General features: G+C 47.0%; 1 protein-coding gene across 1 annotated transcript in view; it reads left to right on the top strand.

Annotated features, from left to right (window-relative positions):
• The window catches only part of NPEPPS (aminopeptidase puromycin sensitive), a 33631-nt gene that overhangs the window by 10640 nt on the left and 10169 nt on the right, over positions 1–12822 (top strand). The window contains 7 exon segments of the mRNA XM_050330735.1: positions 5291–5368; positions 6284–6405; positions 7255–7362; positions 8305–8505; positions 9394–9490; positions 9596–9629; positions 10956–11070. Of these exon segments, the coding sequence (XP_050186692.1) occupies positions 5291–5368; positions 6284–6405; positions 7255–7362; positions 8305–8505; positions 9394–9490; positions 9596–9629; positions 10956–11070 (755 nt within the window).

Genomic DNA, 12822 nt, shown 5'->3' with positions numbered 1-12822 from the left:
TTAATGCTCCAGGTGTAGCTTTGCTGCAGGGTCACTGTAATTATCCTCGGGCTTCACGGGGTTAAAACCTGGCCCTGGGGTTGGGAAGGTGCCAAGCAGTGCAATGGCTTGGGAAGGAAAACTGCATGGAATTGGCTCAGTGTCCGCTGGCACCTGTTGATACAGCTCGAGTCAGTCTCACTAATGCTCCTATTGTGCCCAGCTTTGGGATGGTAATTGTATAACTGCTCTCAAAAACCCAGGGTGAAATGCAGTCCAGGGAAGCCACAGAAATATCAGCCCCTTCCTTGGGATTGGATCCCTTAGGTGAGCCTGCTGCCAGCTGCCTGGAGAATGTGTGTGAAAAGGAGGGAGAAGTTAGGGGGCTTTTCTCCATTAAAGCTCTTCTTCAAATCTCCTTTAAAATTCTTCTCTAGTGGAGAATTGTTACCTCTCGGTTCTGTGTCTCACTGGGGGAGAATTTGTCTCAGCCTTGTCTGCAGTGTGAGAAAAGATAAAAGATAATCAGTCAGTTATCTCCTTTCAAGTGTGGTTCTGTCCCAAAAAGCAGCTGTGGGAGAAAGATCCCTGTCCTTTGTTTCAGGAGGTGCTCAGTTGATTTTTGTGCAGAACAGTTGGTTACTTTCCTAGTAATTCTTGCTAATCCAGAGTGGGCTCCTTGTCCCCCTATTCACCCTTCAAAGATGGATACAGCAGAGGGTAGGACTTGGCCTTTGGAATTTTAATGCAGATTTGCAGGGAAATCAGATTATTGCCCAATATTTGTCGGGAAGCTGAGGGAGGATCTGCAGCTTTAAAGTCAGAGTAAAGAATTTTGCTGCGTAATCCCCCATCGAGCGACAGCCAGTGGCAGACCAGGGAGGGGATTGATTACTCAGGACTTGGGAGCAGGAAAAAATCCTGTTTCATCATCAAACTGGTGCAGAGATTTGCTAAGTGGGGGTTGTGGATTTGCTCTGAGTGTGCCAGGAATTCTGTAATGGAACAAAGCTGCTCCAAACACCGAGTTTTCCGTTGCTGGAGCCACTCCTCCCACTGATTCTAAGGAGTCATTTGGATTGGCTTGGTTTTTCATGGGTTTTTTTTTGTCCAAAAGCTGTTTTTTAGCATTTCTGGTGCATCTTTGGCTTTTAGGTGTGCACGTGCTGCACTGCCTGTGGCCAGATGGCTGGCTTGGCTCAGCTGAATGAGGAACTGCAGAGACATTCCCAAGCAAGTTGAGTTTGAAGGGATTGAGTTTCAGACTCGCTGAATGCGAAGGAGTTGGAGCTTCCTGCGAATCTCTCCCTTCAGGCAGCTGTGAAATTGTGATGGAGGGACTGAGTTTGGTTGTCTTTGGCTTGGAATCTCTTTAGGTTCTTGTGGGGGGGTGATCTAAAGCAGCTTTTCAGTTTTAGAGGTGCTTGGAGGGGGAGCAGTTGGCAGCTCCACGTAGGAAATCCCAGGCAGCAGGGCTGATGTTTGTTTAGCAGGAATAATAACCCAAAGTACAACTTTGGGTTGTACTTCAACCTTTAAGAGGCTTTAAAACCAGAACTCATTATTTTGGCCTTTCCCTTCCCGCTGCAGGGTGCTGGTTACACCAGAGCTGGTGTTTAAAAAAAAACCCCCAAACTAGTACTCATGGAGAGCTGAGCAATGGTGGGTCTGAGCAGTGCCTGTCCCTGCTCCCCTCCCTTCCCCTGGCATTCCTGCTGGCCCTGCTGAGCAGCCAAGTGGATCAGGAAGCTGCCCCTATGAGGGGAACACCAAGAGGCAGCTCCCAGGCAGATCACCTTCCTGCTCCCTGTGAGTGAATTCCAGTGGAAGGGAAGGAATGGGAATGTGAACTCCCACCTGGGGTCAGGTGGCAAACCCGACTGCAGTTGCTGCCTGGTGCAGTCTGGAGTTGTTTAAACCAGGTGGTGAATGTTTGTTTGTTGTAGGAAAAGCTCCCCTTCATCCCTTTTTCCCTGGAGAGCACTTAATGCAGGTTTTTAAGGAGGGCTGGGCTGCCTTGGCCTGGGAACATCTGATGCATGGGAATATTCCTGAACGTTTTAGGATTTTACGGTTTGAATCTCATGGAAAGGGCGAGGAAGCGTTAGAGTTCTGGGAATTGCAGGACAGGGAATGCTGGGTCAGCACAGGGCTGGTTTGAGTGAATGGTTTAATTTGCAAGAGAGAAGCCAGAGTGCTCCCAGCCCCTGCAGCTGCCCTGGCAGTGCAGGTTCATTAAAGCCACCACACCTTAACTGCCTGGGACTTCTCCATGCCGTGGATCGAGGGCCACTTGAAAAAATTCCATCTCTTGTCTTGGTTTAGAGTCCAGATCTGACTTTGCTTAAAGCCCTTGGCTGGGAGCCACGTGTGGAAGTGGCAGAGCACAGGAATGGGGATCATTAATCCATGGGTCCCCCTGGTTACTGTGCAGCTGCAGGGAGTGCTCTGTGGCAGGCCTGTCATTTATTCCAAAAGCTGGTGTAGAATTTGAAGTGCAGTGCTCCAAGTTCTGGGATGCAATTTTTTAGGCTTTTTTTTTTTTTTAATTAATTTTAATTTTTTTAATCCCCCCCCCCCAAAAAAAAACAAACATGGAGCAACAGCTTTTGATTTTCTCATGCAGCTCAGCCCAGACTGTGTACTAATGTGCTAGTGATTAACTTGCAACCTTGCAGTGCCAAACTCTCCAAAGCTTGTAGGCTGCCAAAACTGGGTTGTTCTCTTCAGGAGCTTTTGTATTCCACTGGTAGGAATTCACACAACCCTTCACTGCAATCACATCTTTGTTAGAAGCAGTCCTCTTAAACTCGAACAAAAAGTATTGTTGATGGTTTTCCATGGTTCTTTTGCTCTGGATTAAATTATTGGCACTGAGGAGTCAGTTTAAACAACAACAACAAAAATGCAGCTTTGAATCTTTCATTTATGTTCTGTTGCTTTGGGATTTGATATGTGAGGAGCTGCTTGGAGTTAGAAAACCCTGAAGGTCTTCATCTTCTGACCCTGGTGATGTTCAGCTCTGTCCTTCCTGGTACAGGTTAAAAAGCTCATAAAGCAGCAGATCTGCAAATTCAAACACACTTAAGAGCACTTCACATTTGGGAGAGGAGGAGGGGGAAACTTGATATCCATTGTCAACCTTTGGCAGAAGCTGCACATAACACACATTCCTCTGCTCTCCTCAGTTTCAGGAGGCTGGAACTCTGCTCCTGAAGCCCTGCTGGTGTTTGTCTCCGGTATCAGATTGTTGTAAAAAGATAAAAAAAAAAAAATGTTTATGGTTTGCTGTGGTCCTTTTAAAATCCACGGGGAGGGGGAAGTGTTGCTGCATTCCTGAGCTGATCCTTATCCAGCCTCTCTCAGGTGTTCACTCACCCTCTGACCACAACCTGCAGCTTGTCCAGCAGCAGCAGGATCCCTCCAGGCTGACAGCTTCCCAGCAGGAACCCAGCCAGCCCTTCCCTCTGACCCAGGGCACCCACATGCTGCTGCAGAACAACAGGTTTGTTGTCTGGTGGACTCGGGGTCAAAATTCCTGGGATCTGAAGGATGGAGTCAGCAACCGCCAGCTCCTCTCTGCTGCTGTTAATTCAGATTAACACCCTGTCCATCAGGACTGTTCTGAAAATCTTCCTCCAGCTCTTATTTGCTGCCTCAGTACCCCCAGAGTGAGAAGAGGAAAAGGCAGACCCTTCTTTGTGGTGCTCTTCTCCCACTGCTTGCTGGCAGTTGGGTGTCCTCGGCCTGGATTCTGCTTTCAGTGCTCCATCTCATCCCTCCTACAATTGATTTTCAAAATCTTGGAACTCCTCAGCGCGGATCAGGAGGCTGAAGTTCTTCTGCTTGACCCTGGGAAGGATTGTTTTCCCCTGCATTTGTTTCTGCACTGTATGTTTTGCAGCTCTTTCTGTGTGGTTTGAGCCTTTCTGTGTCCCAGCCCAGCACAGTGGTTGAGTCAGATTGAACCCTGAGCAGAGCTCTGTGAAACCTGTACTTAAGGGTAATTCATTCATGCAGTTCCTGCACTGATGTGCTCTGTGAGCAGGGGGTTCAGGCTGAAATCACACTTGAAATTTTAGAACAATAAAAGCAGGTTTCCAGTTCCTTTTGTCACTCGTGGAGCAGCTCAGCTGAACACCCTGGAGTGTGCTGAGGCTGAAACCCAACACCTGGATGCTTGCAGTGATACCTGAGTGTGGAAAACAAGTCCTTTTGTGGCTGAAATTGCTGTTGCAAAGCAGCTTTGTCCTTCAGGAAGTTGGTTGAGTGGCAAGTTTTCCTTTTAGGAGGAGAAGCGTTGTTGTTGTGTCCGAGTTCAGCAGTGGAGGATGGTGCTGCAGAAAACATTTCTCACTTGCTTTGGAGCAGATTTAAGGTTCTTACAGACAATTTCTCCCGGGTTTTTGCAGTGGTTGAATGACACAGGGAGCAGAACTTGCACAGTGAGGTCCTGTGGAGCTGCTCCAGGTTTTTTGGCTGAAGGATCATAGATCCACACCATGTTGGAGGCAGAAAGTGGGGCCTGAAGTAGGAAGGAGGGAACAATGCCAGGTGCTCTCTCCTGGCTCTGTGGAGCTTCAGGACACTGATTCCTGTGGAGATTCCCTCCCCCTGTCTCTCCAGCTTGGCCTCATAGTTTGGATGTTTGCATCCACAGATAGTTCCAGTGCTGTATAAATACCAAACTGCTTCATTTTGGGGGGGATTTGGGATACCTTTGCTGAGCAGGACAGCAGCTCCAAGGTGGGCTCTGCTTCTCAAGCCACTTTTTAAATAAAACCAACATTGTGTTTTTCTCTGTGGTTAAATCCAAGCAACCCCCCACCTCCTGCTGTGGAGATTAATGTGCTTTTCAAAGTGAGAGCCACAAATGGGGTAAATAAATCCTAAGCATCTTGTTTGGGATAATTATTAGGAGTCCTGCTGCACTGATGGAAGTGTTTAATATTGAGGGGAATTTTGGTGCACTAATTCACCATTTGTCAGGATTGTGGCAGCTGTTTCCAGCATTCCTGGTGTCCAGATACTGTTCTTACTGCAGGTTTATCATTTATCAGCTCAGCTTTCATTCCTGGGCTTGGCAGAAGCTTTCCCTGCCCTGGAATTCTGAGCATGAGGGTGTTCCTTTGCTTCCTCACATTGAATTATGGATTATTCAGAATCTCTGTTGATTTGCTCAGTAGCTGCAGCACGTTGGGTTCAGCTGATTCAGTGAATTTTAAATGTTTTATTATTCTAATCTAAATGTTCCTGAGTACAAAACCCTCTCTGGGGCTCCCTCTGACCAAGGAAATGTTTTCTGTTCCAGAGGTTCACGCCACGGGGTTCAACTACCAAAACGAGGATGAAAAGGTTACTCTCTCCTTTCCCAGTACCCTGCAGAAAGGTAGGAGCTATTCCCCTGCTTCCTGCTGCCTTCAGCTCTGCCTTTGAGGGGTTTGCACTTGGAAAAGCTGGAATGGGACAGCTCTGCCCTCCCTGAGGGTCCCAAGGGTGGGTGTGGGGTCTGCCCACCACAGGTCCCTGGGGGAGCCTCTGCACTGGGAGATGTCGTGTCACTGATGGTGATGTTTGCTTCCAACACCTGGGGTGGCTCTGATTATTTCCCTGCTCTTGGGAGGCAGGAGCTGTTCCTGTCATTCCTCCTGAGCTCCTGGAATTACTGCAGGATTTTCCTCACCGTCGATTCTTCTGAAACTGCTACAGCTCCTTGCTCTGAGGAGCCCCTGGACTGAAACAGCTCTTCAGTTTAAATAAAGCAGTTTTATTTCATCTGGAGAAATACAAATAGGAAATTCTGGGATGATCAAGCAGGAATGTTTGGTGTTATGGGATCTTGGCTGCTGCTCTGGGCAGGCTCAGGTTTCCCCTTTTGCACTGAGACATCAAGGGCAGAATAAATCCTGAGACTAATTGACTTATGAGCTTGAGCACTGCCACAGCCCCATCCTGGCTTTGTAGTGGATTCCACAGGATGCCATCATTACTTACATCCTATATTTGTGCCAACTTTAAAGTGAGGATTAGAGGATCAGACTTTGGGAATGGCTTAAGGTTGGTCTCTCCTGGTTGTGCTTTGTGTTTAGAAGTTGGGAATGAGCCCTTCAGCAGGCTCTGGTCAATCCTAGAAACCTATGGAGAGCCTGGCTTGGCTCTTCTGGAGTTTGTTTGGGGTCAGTGGAGGGTTTGTGGGAGGCACAGGAGGGATGGAGAGGAGCTGAAGGGGCCCGGAGGTCCAGACCCAATCCGTGCTCTGTTTGGCACAATCAAGTACCAACAACCCCCTCTGTTTGTGTTGCAGGGACAGGGACACTAAAGATAGACTTTGTAGGGGAGCTGAATGATAAAATGAAGGGTTTTTACCGGAGTAAATACACCACCCCCACCGGAGACACCCGCTACGCTGCTGTCACTCAGTTCGAGGTACGGCCTGCACTGCTGCTTTTCAGTAGGATTTATGCTTGGGAGAGGCAAAGACACTGTTTATTTCCTACCTTCATCTCTCCCCTCTGGGTGAATTTCAAAAACCCCTGTGATTTTGTTGTACTTCTTGCTCCCGGTGTGGGTAACACTAAAAATCAACCTCCACGTTGCGGCCTCCAGGTGAGGAAATTCGGGATGATTCCCCGGGCAGGGATGGTGCTGGTGTGGGATGCATCCTGTGCATGCAGCGTTCAGGAGCAGCTCGTGGTTCAGAGGTGCTCAGCTACCTCTGTCAAACCTTCTTTTGTGGGGCACTTTAATCCTCCCTTAGCAGGACGCTGTGCCTTGATCTCGGCCTCTCCCTGCCATCCCAAACGCCCGCCACGGCCCCTCCTGTTACATAAACCCTGGCCAAAATGGCAGGGTTTGATCCCATATTGCCCCTGCACGCTCCTCTGCTGCTCACATAAAGCAGGCAGTGCCTCCCTGCCACGGCAGAGCGTTTGGGGAGCGGCTGGAGGGAGCGTAAATAGGTGGTCGTGTGTGCAGGGCCTGTGAACGCCTGGGTGCCCTCGGAGCTTTCACATGACTGAGCTTTGCTCCTCTCATGACTCTGCTAAATTTTCCTCAGACTGTACAATTCCATCAGAGCACAGAGGCCTTTTCAGCTGCTTTTATTTTTTCAAGCCGAGGGTGAAATAAGAATAAAATGCTGTAATGCAGAGGTCAGGAGTGTCAGTGAGGAGACCACACCGTGATTCACCCGCTTCTCGCTGTAAAATAAGCTGAATTTGTGTGTTTTGCTGCCACAATCTCCCATGATTTATTTATTTAATGCTCTCTTTTCAGGCTACTGATGCTCGCAGAGCTTTCCCTTGCTGGGATGAACCTGCTATTAAGGCAACATTTGATATTTCTTTGGTGGTTCCTAAAGACAGAGTAGCTTTGTCAAATATGGTGAGTCCTTGATGTGCAAATAAACAGTGTTTTAAATAAAGCTGTGATAGCACCAGCTGCTTAATCGATAATTAATAACGTGTCCTGGCAACAGAGTTAGGAATACAGGCTGTCTTGCTACTGCTAGGGAGCAATAAATGCAGAGAGCTTTGAAACAGGGTGATAATTGGTGTCAGATGCACAAAACCTGAACAGGTTGGACAAACCTGGTGGTTTTAAAAAAAAAAAAAAAAAGGTATTTATGATATATGTAAAAAATATATAAAATAATATATCTAAATAATATATATAATAAATAATAAATCTTGGCATATGTCAGGCCACGTGCTGGTTGATTAAGAGTGACTGGGGAAAAGCCCTTTGTGTGTTACCCAGAAGCACTTGAGATAAATCAGTGAGTTTTCTGCTCTGGAGGATTTCTGTCCAGAACTGGGATAAGATGTGGAAGCAGAAGTACCTCTGTCACAAAATGGGCATTTTTAGTTTGCTGCCTGCACATATTTTTATGTGTGCTGGAGAAGAGTCAGTTTAAAAACAGACTTTTATTTTTGGGTTTTTACTCCTAACATTGAGAGTTACCTGTAAAGTCTGGCCTGGCCTTGACCATGGGGTTTCTGTTTCAAGCCAAGGTTTGTGTTTCAATTAAAGCTGGAGCCTCCCTGGGATGGGAGCGGTGCTGGTTTTGAAGGACAGACGCTTTGGAAATAACGGAATACAACTCATATATTATAAACAGAAGTTATATGTAATATCTCCAGGTTGGACAGGGCATTTTAATACCTGTGGAATAGTAATAATAATAATAACAACAGTAACCCCGTGGCCTGCCCTTTAACCCTTGCCCCCCCTGCCCCCGCGTGGCTCACGAGGGCGGGCCGTGTTGTGTAACCCCGCTTGCACTTCCCCAAAACGCTGACGGGCTCTCCCCCCTCATCTCCCAAGAACGTGGTGGACAGGAAGCCCTACCCGGACGACGAGAACCTGGTGGAGGTGAAGTTCGCCAGGACCCCCGTGATGTCCACGTACCTGGTGGCCTTCGTGGTGGGCGAGTACGACTTCGTGGAGGCGCGGTCGCAGGACGGCGTCCTGGTGCGGGTCTACACGCCCGTGGGCAAGGCCGAGCAAGGAAAGTTTGCGCTGGAGGTAAATGAGCTCTCTGGGGTCCCGCAGGGATCCCTGGGCGTGCCTGTCCTCTGGTCTGGCAGCCAAATCCCCGGGGTTTGTGGGTGTTTTTAGTGGCTTGAAGAGGCTGAGCTCCGTGTTAACGGGATCTCAGCTGTGGGCACACCAGTGTCTGCAGCGACCAGAACACGGGGTTTGACTCACTTCTGATTTGCTTTGATGGCTTGAAGAGATTGAGAGCTTGAGCTTGATATCAAACAGAATTTCAGTTGTGGACCAATGTCTGTCATGACCACAACACAGGTTTTAACTCAGTTGTGATTTGCTTTAATGACTCAAAAAACTTGAACTCGACGATATTAAACAGAATTTCAGCTGTGGGCAAATCATTGTCTGTAGTCACCAGGACATAGGTTTTATTCAGTTCTGATTTGCTTTAATGGCTCGAAGGGAAAGGAGTTTGATGTTAACCAGAATTTCAGCTGTGGACAAGCCAACAGTTACAGTCACCAAAACATGAGGTTTAACTCAGTTCTGATTTGCTTTGGTGGCTCAAAAACACTGAGCTTGCTATTGAAGAGGATTTCAATTGTGCACTAAACCAACGCCTCTAATGACCAAAACACATGGTTTAACTCAACTGACTTAGTTCTGACTTGCTGATTCTCTGATGAAGTTCTGATGAAGTTCTGATGAGGTTCTGGTTCTCTGATGTCGACTTGGGCCCGAAGATGATGAGAAGTCCTGGAGGGTGGCAACAGCCTGGGAGAAAACAGGCACGGAGAGTCTTCCAAACCATTGTGCTCTGGGAGCTGGGAGTGGGGCTTCTGGAAGAAATCTTTGTGCTGCTTTCAGAAATTCTCAAGTTGTTCCAAGTTAACAGGACATTTCTCCTCTTATTTCTTACAGGTTGCTGCTAAAACTCTGCCTTTTTATAAGGACTACTTCAATGTTCCTTACCCTCTTCCTAAAATTGATCTCATAGCTATTGCAGACTTTGCTGCTGGTAAAGTAACTCACTTTATTGATGAACTGTATTTAATTTGAATTTTAAACGTTTAGGAAGAGGTGTGTATCAATATCAATAAACCTTTGTATTTATTTTATAAAGGTGCCATGGAGAACTGGGGCCTTGTTACTTATAGGTATGCTGTTAAAATACTGTCTTTCCCCCTCTTTGTTCACTAATTCTTGGAATAACTGGATTAGTTTTAGGGAGCTGTAATTACTGGGTGTCACCCCAAATGAGACAAGAGTAAATACCTTCAATCCTTGCTTCAGTTTGGGTCATTTTGGTGGCACTGAACAGCTTAGGAAGGCAAAAATCAGCTCTTGCAGGTGCTGTCCAAGGGTGTGAGGTTTTTGAGTGTCTGGCAGCACTGCCTGTTCTGCAGGAAAACTTTCCTGGCCCCTTTTTTTCCCTGTAAAACTCACTTGAGACAGCTGGGAGAGTTTCTTATTTTACCTTGGTAAATTTAACAAGCACAGAGTAACTATGTGGAGAGGAGCAAATCAAGAATATTAACTTGCCTTCCTTTTCAGTTGGATTTTTTTCAATTTTTTTCCCTCCTTCTGGTCAAGCTTTTGTGCTCTGGCTTGATATTATTCCATTTTCTGTGCTCGTTGTCACAACCATTTCCCTGCATTTTGGAACAACCTGTAAGCTTTGGACCTGAAATCCTGAAATAGTTTCAATTCCTTCTGCTCAGCTTTTGATTTGGCCTTAAAAATCCACACAGAAATTTGAGCCCAGGTTTCAAATCCATTTGTCTTCTCATTGCATTTCTGATGAAATCTGATATTTTACTCCCTGTGGAAAAACAAAACAAACCAAAACGTGTATTTATCCTGGATGAGGGGATTTTTGGAAGCTTTTCTTGAAGGTGCTGTTAATTTTCCCCCCTCTTAGCTGAGTTTGGGTTGGCTCCATCCCTCTGGGAGGCACCGGCTGAGGTGTTTTCCCTGGAATTACAGCATTCCAGGGGTTTTTAACAGCCCCCCCAAGCCCTGCTGGTGGCAGGGGGTTGCCAGGGGAAGGTTTGTGCCTGGTTCAGGGAGCACAAGTGGAGAACCTTGTGTGAGCCATCTTGGAAGAGCCAGGATTCCTTTGGGGATGAGGGAGGAGGCAGGGAGGGCTGTGCAGCCCTCCTGCAGCTGAGCTTCTTAGATTATGTAGGTGAGCTGGCTGATAAATAAAGGATGAACTTTTACTCCTGCTTGGCTTTTTCCACTTGTCTTCTTGCATGCCATAAGGAATTCCTGCTCCAAAGCATTCCAAGAGCTGTGGAACTTCCCAAATGTCTACACTGAAGTAGCTTTTGGGGTGGTTTTTTTGATGTTTTTTTAAATTTTTTTCCAGTTGTGCTGATCACTTTTTAGCTTATTTAGGTGATTTAACCTACTCTTGACTGTGTTCTTCCCCCTGGGCTCGTCCCACCCCCTGCTCAGTTCCCTCTCTTTCTCCACCACAGGGAGACAGCTCTGCTCATTGACCCCAAAAACTCCTGCTCTTCATCTCGCCAGTGGGTGGCTCTGGTTGTGGGCCATGAACTCGCTCACCAGTGGTTTGGAAACCTTGTGACCATGGTATGTGCTCTGTTACCACTTTATTCCTAAATTCCCAGGTCTTTTCCAGTGGATGAACCTGGGGTTGTTTGGGTGTGGTCCTGCTTAGAATTCAGCAAGATTTTGCAGCGTTCCAGTGTTTTCCTTTGGGGTGGGAATGATCCACCTGTCAGGCTTTATCCCAAGTAGTCCCAGCTCACTGCAAATCCTCCCAGCCCTGGAGCTGAAGAGTTGCTCAGGAGTAACTCCTGTGGAATTCCTTGGGATAAATTTGGAGCCAGTGCCTGAATGGTTTGGAATTTACCTCATTTTAGTGGGGGTGAAACCACAGAGGAGGCAGCAAGAGTGAAAATCTGTAAAGAAATTCCATTTAGTGCTAAAAGCAAACCTGTCAGAGCTTCTGCTGGGAACAAAAGGCTTCAGCTCCCTCTGGGAATTGGATCTGACATTCCTTTTCCCCAGTCCCTGCAGACAGATGCTCCAATCCAAATATTTCACAGGCTCTTGTGTTGTAAGAAATTAGTGTTGGGTGAAAAAAATTCGAGGTTTGGAGCCCTAAATCTTCACTGTTTAAACTGTGAGTGGATGGAGGGGGGAAAAAAACCCAGTGTAAATATGAATTTTAGTAGTAAATTTAATATTAATGAAAAAGCAGAGTTTGGGAGACTTTTCTCCAGGCCCACGGGGGCAGCTCTGCCCATTCCTGGTTGGGGCAGCTTCCACGTGAGAGCAGCAGTGTTTGCAGGGAAAAGCAGCAGTGAGGGGGTGTATTTTTAGCTTTTAGTGTAGCTGAACAGCTGGAAGCAGGGAGAGCCAGCATCCTGTGACACACTGGGGGATGCCAGCAAATGCTCACACTCCATTACTGACCACAAACCTGTCGAGAGCTGGGGGCAAAAAGAGTGAGAAAGTTCCCAAAACCCTCTAAAATTTACATTAAATCAGCTCTTTCTTTTCCTTTTGAACCTCTAGCTCTTCCAAAGTTTTCTGTAAGAGCTTTCTCCTGCTGGTTATTAACATCTTCTCTTCTGTGATGCAGCTCTGAAATAGGAAAAGGCATTCCAGTGTTAGTTCATTCCAAGAGAATCAGCTTTCCCTCCTCTCTAATGACAGGCACTGAGCAGAAATCCTCAGCAGCATCTCTGCTTTGCTTTGCCACTTCTGGCCAGCACAGTATCCCAGATTTTTTCTGATAAATAAGAAGAATTCCAGGTGGAAAAGGGTGTTTCCTTCCTCAGTATCCACAGCCCTTTTCCTTACCTTCCCTACTTCACTCAGATATGAACTACTAATATTAAATGCTAATATTCAAGTGGAAGGCAGAATTTTAAAATGTCACTGTCCCATTCTTACCCTAAAAAAAAACCAAAACAAAACACAAATCCCACTTTTGGCTGACCAGGACCAACTTTTGGAACTGTTCACCAGCCTTCAGGTGAATCTTCATGATTTAGAATATTTCCTGAGGATTCCAGGTTTTTCTGAATTTATGAAAGGGGAAAAAAACCCCCAAACACTCCTAAACCAGCTGAGTGTGCCACGGTTTGGGGCAGAGACCCCGCTGTGTCCCCTCAGCTGTGCTGCCCTCTGGCCCTGCAGCTCCAGGCTGTTCCATGGCTCTGCTCTGACCTCTAGTCCAGGCTCTGGGAATTTCTCCTCCATGCAGAGTTCCTAAATCTCAGTGGGAGGGCAGCTGTTGGGTGCTGGTGGCTCCTCTTGCCCCGATGATTCTTTGTGGAGGTGAATTTGCGCTCACAAGCGACGCCTCTCGCC

The sequence above is a fragment of the Myiozetetes cayanensis genome, unplaced genomic scaffold, assembly GCF_022539395.1.
Source record: "Myiozetetes cayanensis isolate MyiCay16 unplaced genomic scaffold, myiCay2020 scf44, whole genome shotgun sequence".
Lineage (NCBI taxonomy): Eukaryota > Metazoa > Chordata > Aves > Passeriformes > Tyrannidae > Myiozetetes > Myiozetetes cayanensis.
The sequence above is the reverse complement of the archived record's forward strand: the minus strand, read 5'-3'. Positions and strand labels throughout refer to the sequence as shown.